Raw genomic sequence first — 25,759 nt, 5'->3', positions numbered from 1 at the left:
AGTTTAATGACTTGTTTTTCAACAGATTTGCAAATCACAACAAATCCGCAAATGTGCATTAAATGAGCAATCTTCAACTACAAAATAAAACCAAAATAGACAAACATTAATAATCAAAAATTAAATGTCCCAAAAAATAGATACTTATTCCTACTTCGTTCCTGGCTTTCAGGCATCTGCAACTCGCAGTGGACTGCAGTGGACGAACCTGCAATGATTAAATAAATACATAAATAAATAAAAAAAACTATGTTAAATGCGTCATGTCATATTAACAGGCTATGTAACCATTTGCCATCAAGAAAACCTCACCTTCTGTGTCATCAGCCATGGAGGCAGACACTTGATGAGGTAGAGTTAGGTAGAGGTAGTGATGTGCTCCAAAGTAACTTCAACAGTGTCTCTGAAAAAAATTAAAATATTGCATAAGTGCATAGTTGATCGAGCAGAATGAGTTTATTTTGCTATTATTACTTACACTCATCAACAAGCAATTCCACATCTAACAATTCATATTCTATTGGCAAATGAGGCTTAATTGCAGTATGGTGAACGCTTAACATGGTGATCTACTGCAGCCTAAATATTAGGGTAGCACCGCTACATCACTATCTTAATCAAATTTAAGTCTATTTTCATTACAGAAGTCTCCCCACCCAACATTGTATATTTTCTTATAAACACTACCATCTCTCACCAAAGATCTTAGAGCAGAGCGCACGTACTGTTCCATCTTTGCCTATGAAGCTGGAATGTTACCGATGCCCAGAGTCACGCTTGTCAGTGGATTGGGGTTGGGACTGGGGGCCTGGGCTTAGCCTGCTGTTGCTATCAGACTTACCACTATGTCACATATTATAGAACAGTAATAAACTATCAACACTTTCAGGTGCGAAATCAGAAACAATACCTCTGTGGTAAATTTGCCTTCATATATATCAGTTACGTTTTCATGTAGCTAGTGCTAATGTCCACTTCAGTCAGCTAGCTAGCTAACTTTAATTTACAACATAAGCCCACCTAGGGTACATGCTTGATTGAACATCCAAAAACAATCCCAATATCCTTGACATCTGAAATACACCTAGATAAATATATATTAATGGGAGACATTTCTCTGTTGATGGCGGGGATTTAGCTCTGGTGATGGCTTATATTAGATCATGACAGTTAGCTAGCTACCTCAAGCACAAAACATACTGTAAATAATCATGCAAACATACCTGTATCTTGCTGGTTTTTCTCCTCCTCTGTCATTTTCTTCTTTCTGTTTTCAGCATCAGAGGGATACGTCCTTTTTTGTGACTTGTCTTAACATTACCGTCTCTTCCGATTTTTGAACTTGATGCAGTGTCTGCACGAATTGTCTATGCACCCGAGGTGTCTACTTTATGCGCATGACTCAAAGGCTGGCAGACACAGTAGCAGTAGGCAGGTATATTGATCATGAAATCAGAATTTTCTTGTTTTGAATTATTAATTGTTTCATTTATTCATTCATTGATGTCACTTGTTTATACAATGTTTACGTTATTTATTATGTAAAAAAAAGAAGAAACTCGATTGGGGGCCCCGCAGCCGCTTAGTTCGCTTATGCCTCGGGCCGGCCCTGCATATTGCTTAATTCTTTTGACATTTCGTTCCTTTATAAATTGTAATGTAATATAAAGGTACGTTTTTGAATGTCATTACTCTGACATGTGAGGGATAACGGCCACCGACGTGAACTGTTATGTGACTCATGGACAAGGGGAAATGCCATTAACTCGGCGTCATGTAGCGGCAATTTTCTTAATATCGATATTTCACATTACTTGATCCAAATTCTGTAATTTTTGCTGGATAAATGTTGTACAAAAATGTAGTTTCGTATCAAAGTGGAATAGTTGTTGTCATAAGTCAGCGGCGTTAGTTTGAGCAAATAATTGAGGTTTTGTTTATGTGTTCAATGTAAGTCAATGGGCGCCGGTATTCGGCCAATGGCGGCGTCCAAAGAATCTTTTGCCGGATAGCGAGACAGCGGTGGATATCCATGGCTGAGACGTCTTTAGATCGTCTTTAATTATAAGTATAAGTATAACATAAAAGTGATGTTAATGTTCGCAAAATAGCTATTTTTCTTGTTTTCTTGGATCCTGGAATATCCACGATCGCTTCCTACTTCCTGTCCTGAGCGGCGAGATTTCACTATCTGTTCTTCTTCTTCTTTTTTTTTTTATATGGCGGTTGGCAACCAGCTTTTTGGTGCATTACCGCCACCATCTGGACTGGAGTGTGGATCAAATGGTCATCCTACACTTTCCTAAATTCTTTTAAATAACCCAGTTACCTTCAAAAAAGAAAACAAAAAGGAAAAACAAATTTCCCCTGATTCTCTTTGCAGTATATCATTCAAATTTAATGTCATCTGGATTTCACCAAGTTGTGAGATAAATCTTTGTCTGGGTTGATGGTACTCAGGAAAAAACATAATTACATGCTCTATGGTCTCTTGACTATTACAATATTCACACATTCCATCAACATGCTTTTTCATGGTAACTAATGTTCTGTTTAATCCTGTATCTCCTAGCCTCATTCTGGACACCACATCTTCTTCTTGCTTCCTTCTGCATGTATTCCTGCTCCTCCCCACCTTTCCTTGAATACTATGCAGGTGTCTTCCAGACTGTTCGTTATCCCATACAAATTGCCATTTTTCATTTATTTTTAGCTTTGATTATACTTTTGACTTCAGCTTTGCTGTATTTAATATTCAACTCTATATCAGACTTCCCTGCTGCTTTCTTTGCACATTTATCTGCTAATGCATTACCTCCTACACCTATATGAGCTGGTACCCATATAAATGTAGTACTAATACCAGACTTAAGCAGATTGTTGGCTAATTGCATTACTTCATATACTATGTCCTGTCTAGACTCAGAGTGACAACGTTTAAGGCTTATTAAAGCTGAGCTAGAGTCTGACGCAATCACAGCTTGCTTAGGTCTATTGCTCTCTACCCACAATAAGGCCATCCATATTCCTATAATTTCTGCTGTGTATACAGCTAAATCATCATTGATTCTCTTTCCAGATTCAATGTTTAATTGAGGGATAACATAAGCAACTCCCATTTTCTTATCAGTCTGCTTAGATGCATCAGTATATAAAATGACTGCTTCTTTATATTTGCTCGCAATGTAACTCTGGACCCTGTAATGATCCACTTCAACATCCTTCTTTTCCTCTAATAAGCCCAAGTCTACTGACATCAGGCAAGGAGGAACAACAGGATATGCCACTGTAGGGCTTATTTCAAGAGCACTGATTCCCATATTTATTACCTTTTGTTTTATTGTCCAACCAAAACTTTTAATAAGGTAACTCTCTCTCTCTTGACACTGCCATAAGACTGATTGACTCATGTGTTTTTCACTATGACCCCTTAGATTTGTCCAATACACAAGAGACAGCTTGTCTCTTCTAAGATAGAGAGGCATCTCTCCCATCTCTACCTGGACTGCTGCCACTGGCATGGTCTTAATTGCCCCACAGCATAGCTTCAAACCTTGGTTCTGAATTACATCTAGTTTCTTAAGTGATGTTTTAGCAGCAGACCCATACACTACACACCCATAGTCAAATACAGATCTCATCAGCCCTGTATAAATGGCTTTTAAAGCAGGTCTACTTGCTCCCCATTCAACTCCACGCAGACACCTCATCACATTCAACACTTTCTTGCATTTCTCAATATTTTTTTGTATATGCATTGTCCAAGTTAATCGTTTGTCAAACCACATTCCTAAATATTTGAAGAATTCCACTCTTTCTAAATCTGCCCCAGATAATTTGATTTTAACATCTACATTTATTTTCTTCCTAGAGAAGAATAAAGTCTTTGTTTTATCTATTGAGATCCTAAACCCCCATTGAAGGGCCCATTCTTGGACTCTGTTCACTGCCTGTTGCATCTTACCCACCACAAAATCTATATTTCTATCTTTTTTCCACATTGCTCCATCATCTGCAAACAATGCCACCCCAACTGAATTTTGTATGTCTTTAAAAATATCATCAATCATTATTGAAAATAATAGTTAGTCCTTGTGGGACACCATTTTCCACACTGTATTGCTCACTTAATTCTCCATTTATTTTAATTTGAATTGTTCTATTAGACAAAACCCTTTAATCCATTGGAACATCCGTCCCTTTATTCCCAATATTTTAACCTTTATCAGTATACCTTCTTTCCACAACATATCATATGCCTTCTCAATGTCAAAAAACACTGCCACTACATTTTCTTTGTTCACTTGAGCCTTCCTTATTTTATCTTCAAGGCATACAATGGGATCCATGGTGCCTCTACCTTTCCTGAATCCACTTTGATACTGACTCATTAATCCTTTCGTCTCAACCCAATATGTAAGCCTGTCATTAATCATCCTTTCCATAGTTTTTCCCATCTGGGATGTTAATGCAATAGGTCTATAGTTAATTGCTATTTTAGGATCTGTAGCCCTTTTGTCGAGATTACCGCCACGACAAGGCATAAACCTGAGTTCTATAGTTGCCACCTGGATAATTGACTAATCTACTATTCAAAGTGAGTGGAGATCGCAACCCATGTTACAGTATAATTTAAAGCAATTTTTTTTCCCTAGCAAGGGTAAATGCAGGTAAGTTTTCAGAGTTAGAACATAGACTAATGTTAGGCCTCTTTGTAAGGAAATAATCACATTGCTTTAAAGTAATGCTGTTCCGCCAGTGAATAATTAGCAACAACTAAAAATATACAGCACATCTCCCCTATGGGCAATCACTGAAACTAGCAATACTGGCTTTAGTACATACTAGCAAAGCAAAGATTGTTACAGGAATCCTCCCAAAAAAACACAGGCTCTACTAAGGATCCTATTTACTGTCGTCAAACACAAATAGTTTTCTCTCCCTCCCTAGTTTCAGTTATACCCTCACAAAGAGCACAGGCACATAATATACAACAAATAAAATTACAACAGCCGGCATATAAAACAAACAAAAAGGCAGACATAATCCCGTTGCAGGCCTGATAAAGTTCACTAGTCCACTCAATGAGTGTTACTCCACGAACACCGCTGACATTGGTGTGCACCCCATGGCGTCGGTGTAGCGTTCAACAACTGTAGTTTCCAATCCCTGCGTGGCTGAATGGAACTGCTAACCTTCCGGTAGTTAGCAGCTATTCAGTGGGGTGGCTCCCCGTTGGCCAACTCAAAGGAACCCGCGAGTGCTCTGGTGACTCGTGGCTATTTGAGCAGCGATGTTTCCCGTCTACACTACTTGTTGTAAACCAATAAACATACACAAACAGCTAATTTCTGGGTAAGCTGTAGGCTAAGTGATCTACCTAGCAAGCTACTACCTGAACAACATTACTGGCGGTAGTACAGTGGGGAAAAAATAGCGTTACCGTCCTTAACTATTAAAAAAACAAAGCACCTAGGAGGCTATGCAAAATCAAAATGCTTCTATCTTAAACGACTCACCCCTGGCGTAGCCTATTACTCAATTATCCTGACATTGGTAACGAATAAGGTGCTCAAGCACACATAGCCATCTTCATCCTCCGTTATCCTCAGCGAGGCTAGATAATCTCTCTCATCCATTTCTAAGACCCTCCCCTAAAACCAATGAGAATTTGCCATGACTGATTGATAGATTTGTCCACCAATTAAGCACTATTCCACCTTACTAACAAGTTAGGTTGCTTTCCTACATAATGTAACCGTCAACTATTTTAAATGATGACTATTTAAATGATCCTATGAAAATGTTCATGCAAAACCTGTGGCTTAACTGTTTGATTTAGTTATACATTTGAACATGTCCCCTCTCTGTATTTATCTCCTGTATAATAAAGCAATGTTTTTGATTACTTTTATCTGTGCAAATTATTTAATTATCTGTGTGTATTTACCCATTGAATCTAAGAATATAAAATATATGTCTTAGCTTGATATAGCCTTGAAACCTCAGGGTATACCGGGCTTCACTCTCCCCTTCTAAACGTCTGAATGTCCTCATCAGACTTCATTTTATTTTGTAGCTAAGATTCTACTCCCTGGCACCTGGAGAGGTATTATCATAGGTCACACCTTATAACATTGTTTAACAGACTACTAAGGCTATTGCTTCAGCTTTAAGTCTATACATCCCGACCCTGGTGCTACAGGATTGAGGTGAATCGTGAAACTCTGCAGACTGGCTCCGCCATATTCCTGAGTGATGTGGATTAGCAATCCTCTATGGACCACCACCACTGGCTTGTCAGTGAGCTGGCCAGGTAAGTCATAGCTTAAAACGAATCACAGGTTTAACCTGCCGTTTGCTGACAAGGCCATCTGACTGTGCATCATCACTATTGTTGGGGCTAGCTGCTGGATGAATCTCACTATCAATTGTGTCCCCTCCAGTGTTCTGCTGGGAATAAAGTAGGGTCCATCTGATGGTCCATAGTAGCGATAGGTTCTTGCACTGACTCAGTGCTCCCTTCCAATTCTGGCATTTCTTCCTCATTACCTGACAATGTGTCCGCTGTACTCTCTGCACTCCGCAGCTCCAGCTTCGAGGCCACGTGGTTGTCGTTCCTGGTCCTCTGTGAACTTATGTTCGGTGCGGGGGCTGGAAAATGCAAAGGTCCCTCATCTTCTGACTCAGACGTTTCCTGATCTACATCCATCATGTCTATTTTTTCCCCACCAGACTCTCTTTTCCTTGCTCTCTCCATTCTGGTTCTTGGTCGACGGGGGGAGTGCACCTCCTCAACCACCTCGGGTAACCTAATCAGCTGGCCGACTGGTAGGAGGTGGTTACGGTGGAGTGTCTTCACTCCTCCCACACAGTTCTCTGGTCTCACCCGATACACAGGTAGGTGAGGCAACTGTTCTACTACTGTGTAGGGCAGGGAATTCCATTTGTCCTTCAACTTTTGCTTTCCAGTTCCCCCTAAAGCACGGATCAGCACTCTGTCTCCCACCTCCAGGTGTTGAATACGGATTCGGGAATCGTATGCCCTCTTATTCTTCTGGTGGTTTTTGTTTGCAGCTTCGACTGCCAACTGGTAAGAATGGCGCAATTCCCTCCGCAAGTTCTCCACATACTGATGGTGGGTACAATCCCCTTGATGGTCCCTTGAGATGCCAAAACAGAGGTCCACCGGTAACCGAGCCTCCCTTCCAAACATGAGGTAATAGGGGGAATATCCTGTTGCGTCATGGCGGGTGCAATTGTAGGCATGCACCATCAAGGAAACATGTTGACTCCACCTCTGTTTCTATGCAGGATCAAGGGTGCCCAACATAGACAGGAGTGTGCGATTAAACCGCTCTGGCTCTTGGATCCCCCTGGGATGGTAGGGTGTAGTTCTTGATTTTCTGATTCCCAACATATTCAGAAGTTCTTTCATCAGCCGGCTTTCAAATCCGTCCCTGATCAGAGTGAATGCTTGATGGCAACCCATAATTCACAAAGAACCTCTCCACTAACACCTTTGCTACTGTGGGTGCCCGTTGATCTTTCGTAGTGTATGCCTGAGCATAGCGGGTATAATGATCAGTCACATTAGCAACACCTCTGGAATCTGGTTCAATGGATAGGAAATCAATACAGACTAAATCCAGTGGACCCCGACTGGTTAGCTGATTAAGGGGGGCGGTTTTGCGAGGTATTGTCTTGTGAGTCACACATCTTCCACAAGTCTGAACATACTGTGAAATGTCCGCGGCCATTTTCGGCCAGTAGAACCTATCCCTAGCAAGAGCAAGTGTCCGCTCTGTACCCAGATGGCCACAGTCATCATGAAGAGCCTCAATGACCATAGGTCGAAATTGTTTGGGAAGCACCAGCTGAAAGCCCTCTTTTCCAGCTGCTGTCTTGGTCTTCCGGTAGAGAAGCTGATTCATCAGTACCAGTTTATTCCCCTCGCGTTGTAACTGTACAATCTCCGGACTCTCACTCTGTCTAGTGACAGTAGGCCATCGGCCGGTTCTCATAGCATGTTTAATGACCCCTATAGCTGCATCTGAGTCTTGAGCATGGCTAAGGTCCTCGTCACTCAGGCGCTCCAATGCATGACTCTCCAATCTCAGTGGATAGGCATATATCTCAGGAATGGCTTGGGGTGGCACGCCTAATTGTTCTGCATAACTAATTGTTCGGTCTGGATATTCAGAAACACTACTTTTCTTGCAGACGGCTTTAACCCCTGCCGGTGGGATCCATCCTTCCCCCTTAGAAACATTTCGCGAAAGGGAATCGGCGTCAATATTCTCCCGCCCTGGTCTGTATTGAATGCCAAACTCATAAGTGGAAAGAGCAGCTAACCATCGATGCCCAGTGGCATTCAATTTGGCCGACGTAAGCACATGCATGAGGGGATTGTTGTCAGTTCTCACGGTAAATCAAGCCCCATATAGATAATCATGGAATTTGTCAACAATGGCCCATTTCAGGGCAAGAAATTCCAGTTGATGGACTGGGTAGTTGCGTTCTGCATTGCTCAATTTGCGACTGGCGAATGCCACTGGACGTAAGCCTTCAGGATATTGTTGATTCAGCACGGCTCCTAATCCCTCAAAACTTGTATCAACATGTAATATATAAGGCTTTGATGGGTCCCCAAAAGCTAGGACAGGAGCATGTGTAAGACGGTGTATAATCTGTTTAAAGGCTGCAGAGCACTCTTTGGTCCATCTTTCTGAGAATGGCTCTGATTTCCGGAAATAGTTGGTCTTCCCCTTACTGGGACTTTTGCCCTTTTGGGCTGGCAGGTAACCCCGTGTGAGGTCAGTCAGAGGACGGACAATGGCAGAATAGTTCTCTATGAAACACCGATAGTAGCCACAGAATCCCAAAAAGGACTGGAGAGACTTCAGGTCAGTAGGCTGCTTCCACTCGGCGACGGCTCTTAGCTTTTCGGGGTCGGTGGCTATGCCCGCTTCGGACACAATGTGGCCAACATACTTCACCTGAGGTTGGCAGAATTGGCATTTGTCCAAAGAGATTTTCAAACCATAGTCTTCCAGGCGATCCAGAACCTTAAACAGACGTTCTTCATGTTCTGAAAATTAAAATTAATGTCATCAAGGTATACTAGGCACTGCAACAAATTCATGTCTCCAACGGCTTTCTCCATCAATCTTTGAAATGTGGCAGGAGCCCCAGTAATACCTTGTGGCATACGCTCAAATTGGAAAAACCCCAATGGACATATAAAAGCAGTTTTCTCCTGGTCCACACCAGCCATCTTGATTTGGTAGTAGCCACTTCTTAAATCTATCACTGTAAACCACCGGCTCCCACTCAAAGAGTCCAGTGCGTCATCTATTCTTGGCACGGTGTATTGATCTGGAATGGTCCTCGCATTTAAAGTACGGTAGTCAATACACATTCGAATTTTCCCATTCTTCTTTCGAGCCACGACTATAGGGGAGGCATATGGGCTGGCGTGGATTCTTTTATGATCCCTGCAGCCAGTAGGTCCTGCAGGTGCCGTCGTAGATCATCCAAGTCCCCGGGTGGCAAGCGTCGAGAACGTTCTCTAAATGGGCGTGTGTCATTCATCCGGATGTGATGTTCGACTCCCTTTGCGAGGCCCACGTCCCATTCATCCAACGAGAACACTCCAGTTAAGCTGAGACAGTTTCTTGGCCAGTCTGTTTCGCCAGGCCTCTGATATTGGTGAATCCCCAAAGTCAAACAGATTGGGGTCAATCGGGCTGGACGGTTGACGGTTTCTCTGAATCTCAGTGACAATGTCTGCTTTGTAAATCTGTGCAACAACAGCACCCTTTGGTATGGCCTTCACTTTCAAGGACTCGTTCCGTAACAGTACTGGTATGTCCCCACTGGTCAAGTCAACAGGAAGTAGCACACATGGTGACAAAACCACTCCAGCTGGCAGTCAGGCAGGGGCATCTACTACCAAGACCCCAGGGCTGTATGACTTCTTCACTGTAGCTCTGCATATGGCTTGGCGTGCCCCCAGGCGAATAGTGAGTGGCCCCCCGACCTATCCACTTAACAAGACCCACTTCATCTTCTGCCCAGCCAGGGCGTATAAATCTACCCACTGACTCAGGTGATTCTACTTGCACCCGCAATGTGTGGGCTCCGCTATCATTATCATGCTCGGGGTTGTGGTCAGCTGTGGGTCCCCAATGAAAACCTTTGGCATTGGTTCCTATAATGACAGGTGTTTGGTCGGTCCACATGGATCTGGGCACACTAACGCCAGTACGATCTTAGATCCGGCCTCTTCACCCTCATCCGAAATGACACCCCCATTGCAATATATCCTTTATATGGGTAATAAGACTGACTCAGACCCCAAAAGCGATAAGCTAGATATAGGGTGTATGGGTAGGTGCGAGAGGTGCTTGCTGTACCAACTCTCAAAAAACGAGTGTGACTGTTGAGCCACTGTCCATCAAAGCTGAACAGGGTTGCCCTTCAATCATAATCTTACTGAATGTTGGCCTGCCAACTAAACCTTCCGAAGACTGGATTGCTGCAAAGAATGTGCCTCACTTTTCTTAACAATACAGTTCACCTCCCTTTTTTGGAGTCTCTTGTTTCCACTTTGTAGTTTCTTCAGTGAATGGATCAATTTAGTTTTAACTTTTTCTGAGTTCTCAGGGCTGAGCAGCGGTAGCTACATGCCCATCTTCCCCACAACGGTAGCAGAAAAAATCCTCATTATCTACTTGCCCGATTCGGTTCTCATAATGACTGACCTGGTTACGGCTGGCCATATTCATTCCCTCATCTCTGTTCCTCCTGTCTCTCTCACCTAGTGGCCGAAAGTGGCTCTTTGATTCACGGTCATCACTTGCAGTTGATTCTTCAACTCAGATACTTGCATCTGTAGATCACTCATATCACTTTGAGTGCCTGTTGATTGAGCCTGGCTTAATGCAGGGGCCTCAGATTGTGATGAAGTTTTTTTCTGTTGAGCAGCAAGTACGGACACACAAGCTCTAAGTTCCTTTAACTCTGATTTCAGAGAGTCCATTTCAGTGATGGCAAGCTCATCATCTGCAGTACGCACTTGCCTCACGGTTGTCTTGATAGCAGTGGATTTTTGTCGTACTGACTGTTGTTGCTCCTCCTCACGTATCTCATTTAAGAGCTGTAGGAATGAAGGCGGGTTTTCTTTCTTTTCAGAGCTGCAGCTGCAACAGCATGAGATCTGAGTGAACTGCCCCCCGTAAAAGCTGTTCTACGCGGACACGGTCTCGTTGGCGTGCTAATATCCCACCCCGGCGGACCACTTTGTTAAGGTGTCGCTCTATTCGTCTCAAAAACTCAGAGAGCCTTTCTCCAGTATTCTGGCGTAATGCTCTAAAAGCAAAGTACAGCTCTTCCCCTGTCTCTGGACAGCCAAATGCTTTCTCCACTGCATCAAGATAGTCATGAGGGGAAGCATCTGGATCATTTGACCTTACTGCCTGAGCGATCTCAAAGGCAGGCCCCTTTAAGCTTTCTGTTATTCTCTTACATTTCTCTTTGGTGGAGCAATCACATTCTTCCACCATAAGTAAGGCATGCTCTAACCAAGTGTCAAAGCTTTCTTCCCCAGCAGGGGTGGGAACAATGCCAGAATAGGCTCGCAAACGTTTAAAGGCATTTCCATCCTGTGGTGGCCGCATTGACTTCTGAAAAAACTCACCCATGGCTCTTATAAGAGACTCAGTGGGACTGGTAGGTGGCACAGGATTATTTTCTATCCCATGTATAGGCCATGGTTCCGCTCCCTCCATTGGGACCACGTCCAGGGGAATGGACCGCGGGTTGACCTTCTCCTTGCACACGCAGTAGGCAACAAAACGTCCCTTGACTGGGTCAAACAGCTTCATCCTCACCTTTACTCGCCCCAGCGCCTTTATAGTTTCAAGAGTTTTCTCAATATCTTCCACTTCAACATTGTCGGGGATATCAGTAACCTCAATAACATGTTCAGGGTCCAACCCCTCACCTTTACACCAGTTACCGAGAATAGACATTTTGAAAGTTAGCTTTTGTATTGTTTGCTAGTTTGACTTGTATGTACTAAAGTTTTAGTTAAATCTTTCAATATAATTAGTGTTCTATTTTTTGCTATATGTTGCTCTCCACTCACTCTTAGAGTTTAGCCTATATTACTAAATTACTTACACTCGCCCAAGGCTTTGAAATAACACACATGCATGAACTATATTCAATTCTGGTTATGTAAGCAAAGTATTTATCCTTCCTGACAGAATCCCAGCGGTGCCTCCATTTATGTAGCCCTTTTGTCGAGATTACCGCCACGACAAGGCATAAACCTGAGTTCTATAGTTGCCACCTGGATAATTGACTAATCTACTATTCAAAGTGAGTGGAGATCGCAACCCATGTTACAGTATAATTTAAAGCAATTTATTTTCCCTAGCAAGGGTAAATGCAGGTAAGTTTTTCAGAGTTAGAACATAGACTAATGTTAGGCCTCTTTGTAAGGAAATAATCACATTGCTTTAAAGTAATGCTGTTCCGCCAGTGAATAATTAGCAACAACTAAAAATATACAGCACATCTCCCCTATGGGCAATCACTGAAACTAGCAATACTGGCTTTAGTACATACTAGCAAAGCAAAAGATTGTTACAGGAATCCTCCCAAAAAAACACAGGCTCTACTAAGGATCCTATTTACTGTCGTCAAACACAAATAGTTTTCTCTCCCTCCCTAGTTTCAGTTATACCCTCACAAAGAGCACAGGCACATAATATACAACAAATAAAATTACAACAGCCGGCATATAAAACAAACAAAAAAGGCAGACATAACCCCGTTGCAGGCCTGATAAAGTTCACTAGTCCACTCAATGAGTGTTACTCACTTAACACCGCGACATTGGTGTGCACCCCATGGCGTCGGTGTAGCGTTCAGCAACTGTAGTTTCCAATCCCTCGTGGCTGAATGGAACTGCTAACCTTCCGGTAGTTAGCAGCGCTATTCAGTGGGGTGGCTCCCACGTTGGCCAACTCAAAAGGAACCACGAAAGTGCTCTGGTGACTCGTGGCTATTTGAGCAGCGATGTTTCCCGTCTACACTACTTGTTGTAAACCAATAAACATACACAAACAGCTAATTTCTGGGTAAGCTGTAGGCTAAGTGATCTACCTAGCAAGCTACTACCTGAACAACATTACTGGCGGTAGTACAGTGGGGAAAAAAAATAACGTTACCGTCCTTAACTATTAAAAAACAAAGCACCTAGGAGGCTATGCAAAAATCAAAATGCTTCTATCTTAAACGACTCACCCCTGGTAGCCTATTACGCAATTATCCTGACATTGGTAAACTAATAAGGTGCTCAAGCACACATAGCCATCTTCATCCTCCGTTATCCCCAACGAGGCTAGATAATCTCTCTCCTTCCATTTCTAAGACCCTCCCCTAAAACCAATGAGAATTTGCCATGACTGATTGATAGATTTGTCCACCAATTAAGCACTATTCCACCTTACTAACAAGTTAGGTTGCTTTCCTACATAATGTAACCGTCCAACTATTTTAAATGATGACTATTTAAATGATCCTATGAAAATGTTCATGCAAAACCTGTGGCTTAACTGTTTGATTTAGTTATACATTTGAACATGTCCCTCTCTGTATTTATCTCCTGTATAATAAAGCAATGTTTTTGATTACTTTTTTATCTGTGCAAATTATTTAATTATCTGTGTGTATTTACCCATTGAACCTAAGAATATAAAATATATGTCTTAGCTTGATATAGCCTTCGAAACCTCAGGGTATACCCGGGCTTCAGATCTTTCCCAGGTTTCCTAATAGGAATAATTATAGACTCCTTCCATGTTCTAGGAATACAGCCATCTATCCATACTTTATTATATAGACTTAACAAAACTTCCTTCCCCTTATCACTTAAGTTCTCCAACATGGAATAGCAGATTTTATCCATCCCTGGAGATGACTTACCTAATTTACTTAATGCCTTATTGAGTTCAGATTTCAAATAACACATCCAATACCCCTTCTTTCGCTATCCTCAATGTCAAACACATTATGCGATATTTTTCAATTGTAACTTCTCTACCTCTTTTTTTTCTTGATTTAAATTCCCTGAGCTGTGCACCTTGGGTAATGTTTTAGCCATAACCTCTGCTTTTTCCTTATTATTGGTGATCGTTCTTTGCCCCTCAACCAACACTGGGTATCCATATTCCCTTCCATTCCCTTTCATTTTTTTAATCATATTCCAAACTCTCTCCACTGGAGTAGTTCGACCAATAGAGTCACAGAACTTTTTCCAATGATCTTTTTTAGCTTGTCTTATTGTTTTCCTAACTATTGCCTGAGATCTTTTATATTGAACTAAATTCTGAAAATTATGTGTTCTTTTTAACTCTTTAAACGCTCTATTTCTACCTTTAATTGCTTCCTTACATTCTGTAGACCACCATGGCACTATTTTAGTTAGCGTCTTAGGCTGTTTTTGGGATTGATACTCCTGCTGCAACAATTATTCCACTGCCAATTTCATTACACAATTTCTCAATATCCTGATTTTTCTCAATAGATAGTAACAATTCATCACTTACTTCTCTATACTTACCCCAATCTGCTTTTCCTAAAATCCATCTCTCTTCTCTTATGTCATGTTCATTTCTTAATTCCACTCCTATCTGAATTCTAATAGGATAATGATCACTTCCTACTGTGCTTTCCCTCACTACCTCCCAGTCACATCTATCTGCAATGGTTTTTGTGACAATAGTTAGATCTATTGCTGACTCTGTACCCCTTGCCACATCTATTCTAGTCCCAGATCCATCATTCAAACATACTAACTCTTTCTCTTCCATAAATTCTTCGACTACATTTCCATTCCCATCATCCCTCTCTCCCCATCATGTACTATGTGCATTAAAATCCCCACACCAGATAATTCTCCCTGTCAAATCCTTCCAAATATCCTCCAGTTGCCTTATCTCCACTTGTCTACATGGGTTATAAAAGTTTATAATTGTCACATTATCTTCATTTGTCCATACTTCTGTAGCAATGTATTCCAAGTCATTCCCCCTCTTTACCTCTCTATACTGAAGTCCCCTTTGTATAAAAACTAGATGTACCGCATAGCGGTACAAAATATGACCGCCGCTCAGTCCTGTACATCCGTTCCACGAAAATAAATCACACTTCAATTTGTCTCCATATTTTACTCCATCCCCCACTCTTGAAACTTTTGTGTATGCTTGTTTGGCATGCCTGAGTGTGTGTCTTGACTGCACAGAAAGTACCCTACTGGTGCTGAAAAGGTGAATAGATTGTAGAATAGCCAAAGATGTAGAATTGTTATAAAACCTTTAAAATCTCTAAACAATCACAAGTAGGGCAGTTCATCACAGTTCATCCATTGCAACTGGATTGATGAAAGGTCACTTACACCTGTAGGCTACATTGTATTTGGGAAAAAAGCAAAAGGTATCAGCATAATGTTATTTATTTATTTATTTTTTTATGTATTTATAAACAAAACCATCTCTGTCAGTTCCATGCCGTTTTCAACAGCTATCAAAAACAAAGGTCATTTTTTGATGGATGGATTTTTTGTGAATGTTTCTTCTTCTACATAAGATTTTAGTCATCTTTAGTTCATGTAATACTTTATTGTCAATGCACAAATTAAGTAACAGTAGTCTGAAACGTTATTGTTAATGCACAAATTAAGTAACAGTAGCCTAGTCTGAAACGAAATGCTGTTTTACATCTAACCAGTGGTGCAAATAACTGACATGTCCAAATGGGCCTTGATGAAATCTTTGTTAAACTAGACTGTTCATACACATTTTAACGGGCCAAAGTTGAAAAGCTTTTGTCCGTTATTGTTAGTGCAAATATAGGCTGATTCATGTTCCCTTGCATTGTTTAACTGAGGTCCATGGCTAGTCTGGCTTTCATCAGACCAAAGCTCAATCTTTTTAAGAAATCAAAAAAAAATAAATGGCGGGCAGATCAGGCTGGGTTCACCCAGCCTAGTCCATAGGCACCGATATTGTTTAATTTTCGATTGAGATATACACGCTCTGGCTATTCTAAATGCAAAAAAATGCATCAGGGAGTTATGACAAAAACGGTAACTAACAAACTAGATCCTAATAGAAAGTTGTTAGCTTCCCTAAGCTACAGGTAGGATTATAAGGTAGGCCTATTGACAACATAAATTGTCAATAGGCTATGCTTTAACGACACAAAAAAAAATCTCCTTTGAAACCAATGGCTTACATGATTACAGTATCAAAGCGGGACTTAAACTGTCATATCGTGGCGAGAAAAGTTGTAATAACATTCACGCAGCTCCATGAGTCAAGGAAAGCCAGCGAATGAAGTAGCCACTTCTAAATGGGACCCACTACACAGTAGCTTAAGGTGTTTTGCTAAAGCAGCCATAATGAAATGAAGGTGTCATTGTTTGGATACTTCACACACACGTGCTTTTTTTTAATTTCACAGACTACAACTACCAAGCTGTAATCAAAGCACATCGATTCCCCTCTCACACCCTGCTGCACTTAAAAACAAAATAAACAGGCGTCTCAGTCTCATGTATAGGCAAAACTGTATCAGACCGAGTTAACGTTGGTAAATCTTCCATTGCACAGAATGATTTTTGTAGCACGTGCAATAAATGACAGTCAAAAGATACAAACAGTGCTGCTATCAATTTGCTTGGTATAACGCATTTATAGTTTTCTACAAATGCAATCAATCAAATGCCTCCATCACTCAACCAACGCTTAACGGTAACATTACCTAGGTCCTTATTGATATTACAAGATTAGCGTGCCTGCAGTAAAACCAAGCATGTCGAGAAACATCCTTAGATTTATTTAGGCTTCAAGAAGAAATGGGAATTACACTTCATGTGAACATCATCCTATCCTTATTAGATGTTAAGCTGCGGTAAAAATTACAGTCCTTGTATGAAGCGTCCATTGTTTTTTCAACCCACTTTTAACTTCCAACAAAATTACGTCTCACTGCAGCGATCATGCATCTAGTGGACAAACGACTACTTCTAAATACTGAAAATGCAGCCATGATGATGATGATGAATATTTATTTTGGCTTTCTTTTTAATCCTACTGATTTTCATTTTTTTTACCGGGGGGGGGGGGGGGGGGGGGGGGGCAAATCACAAATGAGTGATTATGAGCCAGGTTGATGTGGGCCCTTGAGACCAACATACCATAAAAGATTCACAGAGAACTGTGTCTGCCCTACCCTCCTCCTTTTCGGGGTCCAGTCCAGGGGGGGAGCTGCAGATGAAAACTAAAATGACGGTTCCATGCTATCCATGTGGGGTACATGCTCACCAAGTTTTGTGTACCCGGTCTTTCAGTGTCCCGGAATCCTTGTTGGTGTGTCACGTCACTAAATGTACACATAAATTATTTTATTGTAAGGCCCCCCATGAACGAAAGTACACAAAACTTGGCATGCATTCAGAGGGTGTCATAATGATCCTACTCTTTTAATTTAAGTTGCAGTTTTGACCTTGTCAGCCAGAGATATTGAGATGAAAAACACCTCATAATTTTTAACTAGGTGGCTATACATGAAATAAGTGGTAATGGGATGGGTTGACATGCCCCTTAAGACCAACATACAAAAAAAAGGTGGACCTCCTAGGCCCCTACGGTTCTCGAGATATTCACAGAAAACTGTCTCCGACCACCTACAGGCCAGTTGGTGTATAGTAACATAAATTAATTTATTGTGTGGCCCCCCCATGAACGAATTCCACAAAACTTGGCGTGCATACATAGGGTGTCATAATGATCCTACACTTCAATTTTGTGCAATTTTGACTATGTTAGGTCACAGATACCTTCAATTACACCACCTCATTTTTACTTTTTTGTGTTTAACTAGGTGGCTATACATGAAATGAGTGGTTATGGAATGGGTTGACATGGCCCCTTGAGATCAACATACAAAAAAAATGGTCCTCCTAAACCCTACGGTTTTAGAGATATTCTGAAAACTGTGTCTGCCCTACCCTCCTTTAGGGGGTCCAATTCAGCGGAGGGGCTACAGATCAAAACGAAAAACGATGGTTCCATGCTATCCATGTGGGGTTACATGTCCACCAAGTTTAGTGTACCCGGTCTTTCAGTGTCGGGAATCATTGACGGAAATTTGGGCATCTTAAAAAAAAAAAAAAAAAAAAAATCTGACTAAACCTATATGACCCATACGGCTGTGCGGCGGTCATAATTACAACTCCTCCTCCTTTACCTATTTCCCTATCCCTTCTAATAGAGTCATACCCCTTTATTACAAAATCCAACCTAGACACTAGCCAGGTTTCTTGTATACAAATAATATTAGGTTTCTCTTGTAAATTTTCAACATATTTTTTGAATTCTTGGCCGTTTGCAATTAAACTCCTAGCATTCCACTGAAGTATAATTAAAACCATTATACAGGCCCACTCCATGACTGTGATTGTTGTGTTTCATCATTAAGAATATCTCTTACTCTTTCCCAAGGCATTCCCTTTGCATCCAGGTATTTTTCAGCTGACTTTACAATTATTTTAATTCTTTCAGTTCTACTAGTGGTCTGTGCTGAGCAATTGATTATCTCAGCCATGAAGAGCACAAAATCACCTTTTACTCACAATCAACGATCTTCTTTTAGTTGATCACACTTTACACATTCCTTTACATCTTTAGTCCCATCTTTTATTGTTTCTACCGGTACACCTACACCTCTTGGGACTTTCTTAGTTGCCTCTGCATAGGAAACCCCTTGGACAACTTTAATTCGCTGTACCTCCTGCATTCTTTTGTTAGCCTCACAACCTCCATATGCTGCACTATGTTCTCCTCCACAGTTGCAACATTTTAGTTTTGCCCCTTCTTCACACTTTCCATATTCATGTTCACCACTACATTTGCTACATCTTTGTTTGCCCTTGCATATTGCCGCTACATGCCCATATCTTTGACATTTAAAACACTGCAGTGGTGGAGGAATGTAAACCTTGACATCATAGCTCATGTAACCAATCAAGACTTTTCCTGGGAGTTTAGCTTCGTCAAAAGTTAACAGTACTGATAGACTGTCACATATAACTCCATTCCTTCTTGTTTTAAGTCGCTTTTGCTTCCCTTACTTTAACATTTTGTATTCCTTCTTTCACTGAATCCACTGACTCACTTAGAGGAATCCCAGAGATCACACCCCTAACAAAGTTTTTGTCATATGCCATTGAACACTTCACTCGCTGTCCATTTAGTTTATTTGTCTTTATTGCTTTCTGTTGTTGTTCATCACTTTTACATATTACCAGTAAAGAACCATTCCTCAATTGTTTAGCACTCCTTACCTCCCCAATGTCTTTATGCAGACTTTTGCTTAGTTGGATTGGACTCCACTCGTTAAAAGTAGTCCCCTCTTGTAACAATTTGATAAACACCTTGAACTCATCTTCACTCCTTTTCACCGTTTTTATTTCTTTATCAATGTCACTATAATCTGATTCGTCTCTATCTTTAGTTTTCCGTTTCCTATTGATTACTTTCCACTCATCCAAACTCCCGCGTCCAACATCCATCTCCCCATCCTCACTTCCTGATCCGTCATTTCCTGACCTCTGACCATTCACAGTCCAGTTGTTGCCAACCGCCTGTAGCTCACGATCAACAGACAAACGTCTACGCTCCTTTCCTCCAGATGCCGCCATTCCCCTCCTTCGCCTTCCATCCTCTCCATTTCACTATCTGTTACGTAACTTCCGTTCTTAGCTGTATCCCATCTAGCCACAACCCATACGCATGCGCTAAACTGTCATGGCGGCTTCCATACTCGGCATGCAGAATGCTTTCAAGAAAACCGTCGTCCCACCCTTGGTTGTGATTCTTGGAGCAACGGGCACTGGCAAATCTAAACTGGCAATTGAAATCGGTAAACGACTGCAAGGCGAGATAATAAGTGCTGATTCTATGCAGGTAAGAAGTGGCAGAGAGCGACTACGTGAAAAGATGTCAGCACTCGACGGTGCCAGGTCCATTTTTGACACACTACATGACTGCATTGACATCCTTTTACTGGCTATGATTGACATCTGTGTGGCAGCCAATATTAATCGACCTTTTCTACATGTACCTACTTTTTCAACTATTATCTGGACATATCCACCAGTGGTAAGTGGTGGTATTAATTTGGCCTGCCATAATTTGACAACACTTCCCCAGATGAGCACTCTTCTGGTTTGTGGGACTTGGAAAATGTATGACAGGCTATTTAGGGCAAAAAGTCTCGATCAAACCTTTAACCTTAACTTACAACTGAAACAAGGGTGATCTGCATTCCAATAGCTTTAATTTGTGTTCAACACAAGTAACATTTATTTATAAAGAACATTTAAACACAGATTTCATTAATGAATAAATAAAATAAAAATAAGTAAACAATACAGTATGAGACCTACAGGTAGACACAGATTAACAACAACAGTGGACAGCAGGGGACATTAAATACAAAGTTACAGATGTGGCAACAGAAGAAGGGTTAGGAAGCTGGGAAGACCAAAGCAAACAGGTGGGTTTAAGTCTAGACTTAAAATATGATGCGTACATATAAATTAACCATTATCTACTGTATAATAATTAGCATATTGCATCCACCAACGTAATAAATTTGACGTCACAAACTTGACCTCATAAACGTGAATTTCCAAATGTGCGCCATCATGGAAGTATTGAATATTATTGCTGGCTGTACTCCATAGTGTATGGTAGGCTAATACACAGAGCAGCATTATTTAGATGAAGATAATTTTAAATAAACTTGCCCAGTATATTTGGGTCATTCCGTGTCAAATCAGAAAAAATCCAGGAAAATGGTTGCAGCACCGACTCCGATTTTCCTCAAAGTTTGTCTACACAATGTTTAGGTTCCATAACTAAATCCTGTAAAATATTTTTGTTCTATTGGTTTCATAGACTTTTTGCCCTTGATTGTTTACACTCTCTAAAAGGCCTTATCTTGGAGGGCATTTTTGGACATTTATATCTTAAAAAGTATTATCCCTAGCCTCACTAAACTTTGTAGAATGGAAGACAAACATGTTCTCAGTATGATTCAATCATTAAAAGTTTGTAACAGTTTGTCTTATTGGTTTTATAGAAGTCCCTAGTTTCAGTAAAAACATGCAAAAATATTGTCCCAAGTCTCATTAACAGAATAAATGCATGTAGTTACAGGTGTTTTGGGAACACCAAAATAAACATTTACAATAAAAAATAGATTTTAGTGCCCCCTCAGATGAAACACAACATAGCATTTTACTCCTTTTCGTACACTATGTCTTGCATCTGCCTGTTGCTCATGACCTTTCAGCTACAATAGAAGTGAATTGGGCGCTGACTTTGGTCTTGGAGCATATAATGATAACGGGACGATCTGGACTAAAAAAATACAGGGAAGATAACATTAGTATAAATGACCAAAATGTGTGTTAACAAAACACTATGCAAACAAATCACATGTATCTACTGAAACAGAAACCCTATGGAGTTTGTTTTGTATACTAGGCTACTTAACCCCAACTAGTGCGAGGTACAGAGCTACACTACACCAGCAACACACAACAACAACTGGGCTACAACACTCATGAACTTCCTTCCCTCTGGTAGGCAATACAGGGCACTATTTGCCAAAATCAGCCGATACAAAGACAGCTTCTTCCTCCAAGATGTCACAGTGTTGAACGCTCAGAAATAGCCCTTACACTGAACAAAGTCGGTCAACACTGTTCTGCTCATCTACCTCATGTATACTTCAATCTTACAACTACAATATTGTTACATTATCAGTGCACTGAACTGCCTTGCACTATATTTATATTTAAAACTCATGCATTCAAGTTGACTGATCATCTCAAAACCAATGTTATCCGAAAGGGCTCGAAAGGGCCTGTCCCAAGGAGAAAAAGTATTAGGCTACCTTGAAACTTAAACACACGTGGGGAAACTGAACAGTACAACCAGTAGACTATGGTAAACTAGCCAACTATGCTACTTTTTTTACAATATTTCCAACCAGACAGCTGAATTAAAGAGGTAGAGTTGTAATAGTAGGCTACAATCTGCATAAAGTTTGCAGAAATTCAATATATTCTCTCTTTATATCAGGATATAATAATGTAATAATAATAAAATTAATACATTTTATTTAAAGTGCCTTTCATGACACCCAAGGTCACTTCACTTCACAAACAAAAAGGTTCTTAAAATTATAGTCATCTCATAAAATAAAAGATAAAAATAGAAGTAAGTTGAGTCGTGAGTTTGGTCTATTGTTACAGTCCTACTGACCCAATTGCACTACTCTATCCCACCCATAATGTGCTATTTATTTATTTACAAATGTACATACTGTAAATATATTTATAGACAGCTATATCCTACTGCTCATACTATTCTTACTCCTCTGTTTTTATTCTTTATATGTTAAGTGAGCGTATTTTGAGAGCAAAAATTAACTGGAGTCAAATTCCTTGTTTGTTTACGCAAACCTGGCCAATAAAGCTTCTGATTCTGATTGTTTATTTCGCTTATGCTGCTTGTTGCCATCTTTGTTTGGTGGACAGCAGGCTACAATCCATGCTAAATAAATCTGTCCTAATCTATCATAAAGAAACTGTTAACGTAAATCAGACTCACTAGACTCATTCATTTAAAATGGTCACTATTCTTACTGGAGAAGGATGTAATCAACATCACAGGTAGCCTGGAGATGGGCTTTATAGCCAACTGTAAGCCAGAGGCATAGTTTATCATTAGAAAAGCTTGTAAGTTACCATCTGTTGATGACAAGTTAACAAATTTGAAGTGTGACACACTGTGGCCACTGGCTAACACAGGATGCTAGTTAACATAGCCTAGGCATAGGTTACCAGTTGAGAACATGAGATACACTTACCTGACACAAAATTAGCCGAACTAATCTGGACACATTTTGCTTCAATTGACATTAAAAGCCACACATTTCTCAGATAGGCACACTCAGTTTAAATGTGTATCCCTGTCTAGACAAGGAAACTGTGTACACAACAGTAATGTAGGCTACTATTTTAACTAGTGTGAGGGAACATATGACTAAAATTGGATAGAATAAGTAGCCTAATAATCCAATCCAATTCTCATGTACATTCTTCAGCCAAAAATAGCAAATGCTCAAAATTCATGTAATCATTCACATCACATCATACCATCACATTTTATTGGCGTTATGGATGTTACAAAAAACGTAATTTTCCATGGAATTGCCCTTCTCTATCAAGTTATTCAATAAGCTAAATATATAGCCTTAACTAGGCTTATGTCATTTTGATCTGTACAAAAAATGTCACATGCATCCATGGTTAAATTCTGCTCACTGCACATTTAATATAATGTATGATATTTAGTATTCATTATTGATATTTGATTTGATCATATTTGACCTATTTTTAAATCAGGCCTACCTGCGGGCATGTAATTGGGCTACAGGTTTTCTGTCTTAGCATGTCTGAAGGAGCATTGCACTAGTAAACATAAATAATAGTGTGATTGACTGACCATATTTAAGCCAATGCTTCCTCTCAGCAAGAACTCATCCCTGTTTTTCTCTTCCTCTTTTCTACACTCTAGGTCTATAAAGGACTGGACATTATAACCAATAAAGTCACTGCTGAGGAGCGGGCTCAGTGTCCACATCACATGATCAGCTTCTTGGACCCACTGGTTAACAGCTATACAGTGGTGGACTTCAGAAACCATGCTCTTCAACTCATATCCTTCAAGCACTGGCAGTGGTGTAAGTTGATAAGGGACTGAGAGGATTAAGACATTAACTGTCGGTGGGTACAGGTCAGAAAACCACACTCCCAGCATAAACATAGATTTGAATTACCCATTCTGAAGGTGTTGCTTATAGGTATGTATCGGGATAATTTCGCTTGAAAACAATGACTAAATATGTTAATCAACAACCTGTGTTTTTTTACAACCAAGTTGATGACATGGCACTTAGTCAATCATCAAACACTAGTGGTGTCACGGTCGAATATAGATTGAAATGACTTCACAGTCTCAAACTTCGAAATCAAATGTAGAATCGAAGTTGTAGCCACACGCCCAATGTCACGTCTAGCATGCATGCCAAGATGGGACACACACACACACACACACACACAGACTCATGTATAAAAACGGCATGTCAACATAATCTCCTCTAACTTCACTGAAAAAGTTGCTAAAACTATACAAAATGTCACCGCCGCCCAGTCCTGCACATTCTCTCCGCAAAAATAAATCATGCTTGTCAATTTGTCTCCATCTCCTATTCCATCCCCTACTTTTGTGTATGCAAATGAGTGTGTGCATAGTGTATGTTTGTTTTTGTGTATATGTGTGCTTCTGTATGTGTGTGTGTGTGTGTGTGTGCCAGGGAAAGTGTTCGGGACATTGTGGCAAGTTCTTAAGCATAAGTACCAGCTGACCGTTTTTTTTGGAAATACACACACACACAGACCATCAATGGCTATCTGCTGAACTGCACACGTATCGTTTGACACTGACACAAACGAATCACCTTACGTCATCATTAGGGAACACCCCTGGAAAAGCCATAAAAGCGCGAAAAATGCAAGAAGTAGGCTACTTCATGTGTATTGTTTCCGTCAGATTCTGCTGCTTGTAAATTTGTATTGAAGTTTGTAAAAGTGTTAGGCCGTGGTAAAAATGTTCACAGAGTTGTAAATTTGTTTTAGATTGCAGTTTTGTGCTCGGACATTGTAAAAATGCACCTATAAATGTAAATTTCTTTTGCACTTTGGAAATTTGCATCCGCAAATGTAAATTTGTTTTGCACTTCTCGCCCATCGTAGATATGGCCCCCCCATGAACGGAATCCCACGAAACTTGCATGCATTTAGAGGGTGTCAATGATCCTACTGTACACTTCAAATTCTGTGCAGTTTTGAACCTCTCAGCCAAAGATACCTGCGATTACAATGCCTCGTTTTTGCCTTTTAATTTTTAGTTAGGTGGCGCTATACCTCAAATGAGTGGGTATGGGATGTGTTGACTTGGCCCCTGGAGACCAACATCCAACATTAATTTGGTCATCCTAGGCCCTACGGTTCTCGAGATATTAACAGAAAACTCTGTTCCGGCTATCTACAGGCCGATTGGTGTACGGTCACTAAATGTACACATATATTCATCTATTGTATTGTACTTGGCATGCATTCAGAGGGTGTCATAGTGATCCTACTCATCAAATTCCGTGCAGTTTTGAACATGTCAACCAAACATACCTGCGATTTCATCGCCTCATTTTTGCTTTTTTATTTTTAACTTGGTGGCGCTATACCTCAAATGAGTGGATATGGGATGGGTTGACATGGCCCTGTCATGAACGTAATAATGACATTCCGATCAGCTGTTAATTTCTAGGCGAATGTCTCTTAGAATCTTCGGGTAACACTGTCTAAACACGTAAAAGGGAGAATTGAAGTTGTCAGTGCGAAATGGATAGCCTATATTTTACACTTTAAATAGGGGAGAAGATGGAATATGTATCTGGTGAAATACAATTAGCCCTGACTCTTTAGTTTTAAGGTTTTATTGAGCGCCACGCAGCACATCAAACTCGTAGCCTATTTTACCGTGTCTGT

The 25,759-nt window shown here is 40.6% G+C and overlaps 2 protein-coding genes and 1 long non-coding RNA gene across 5 annotated transcripts in view; 1 reads left to right on the top strand and 2 right to left on the bottom strand.

The window, feature by feature from the left end:
• The window catches only part of LOC125285007, a 30,567-nt gene extending 10,790 nt beyond the window's left edge, over positions 1–19,777 (bottom strand). Inside the window, exon 1 of the mRNA XM_048229188.1 lies at positions 19,421–19,777. Coding sequence (XP_048085145.1) covers positions 19,421–19,777 — 357 coding nt within the window. The remainder of the gene's footprint in view (positions 1–19,420) is intronic.
• LOC125284786 lies at positions 67–1,421 on the bottom strand. The gene is made up of 3 exons (XR_007191934.1): positions 1,224–1,421; positions 313–403; positions 67–208 (listed from the first exon to the last, which is right to left on the bottom strand). It is a non-coding gene; the product is annotated as an uncharacterized LOC125284786 (long non-coding RNA).
• A 100-nt stretch (positions 19,778–19,877) lies between the features above and the next one.
• Positions 19,878–25,759, top strand: part of trit1 (tRNA isopentenyltransferase 1) — a 45,773-nt gene continuing 39,891 nt past the window's right edge. For all 3 annotated transcript variants that reach the window (XM_048229016.1, XM_048229017.1, XM_048229015.1), the window contains exons 1-2: positions 19,878–20,042; positions 23,730–23,870. In XM_048229016.1, the coding sequence (XP_048084973.1) occupies positions 19,884–20,042; positions 23,730–23,870 (300 nt within the window). In that variant the 5' untranslated portion in view covers positions 19,878–19,883. The remainder of the gene's footprint in view (positions 20,043–23,729; positions 23,871–25,759) is intronic.

This window comes from Alosa alosa, chromosome 20 (genome assembly GCF_017589495.1).
Source record: "Alosa alosa isolate M-15738 ecotype Scorff River chromosome 20, AALO_Geno_1.1, whole genome shotgun sequence".
Taxonomy (NCBI): Eukaryota; Metazoa; Chordata; class Actinopteri; order Clupeiformes; family Clupeidae; genus Alosa; species Alosa alosa.
The sequence above is the reverse complement of the archived record's forward strand: the minus strand, read 5'-3'. Positions and strand labels throughout refer to the sequence as shown.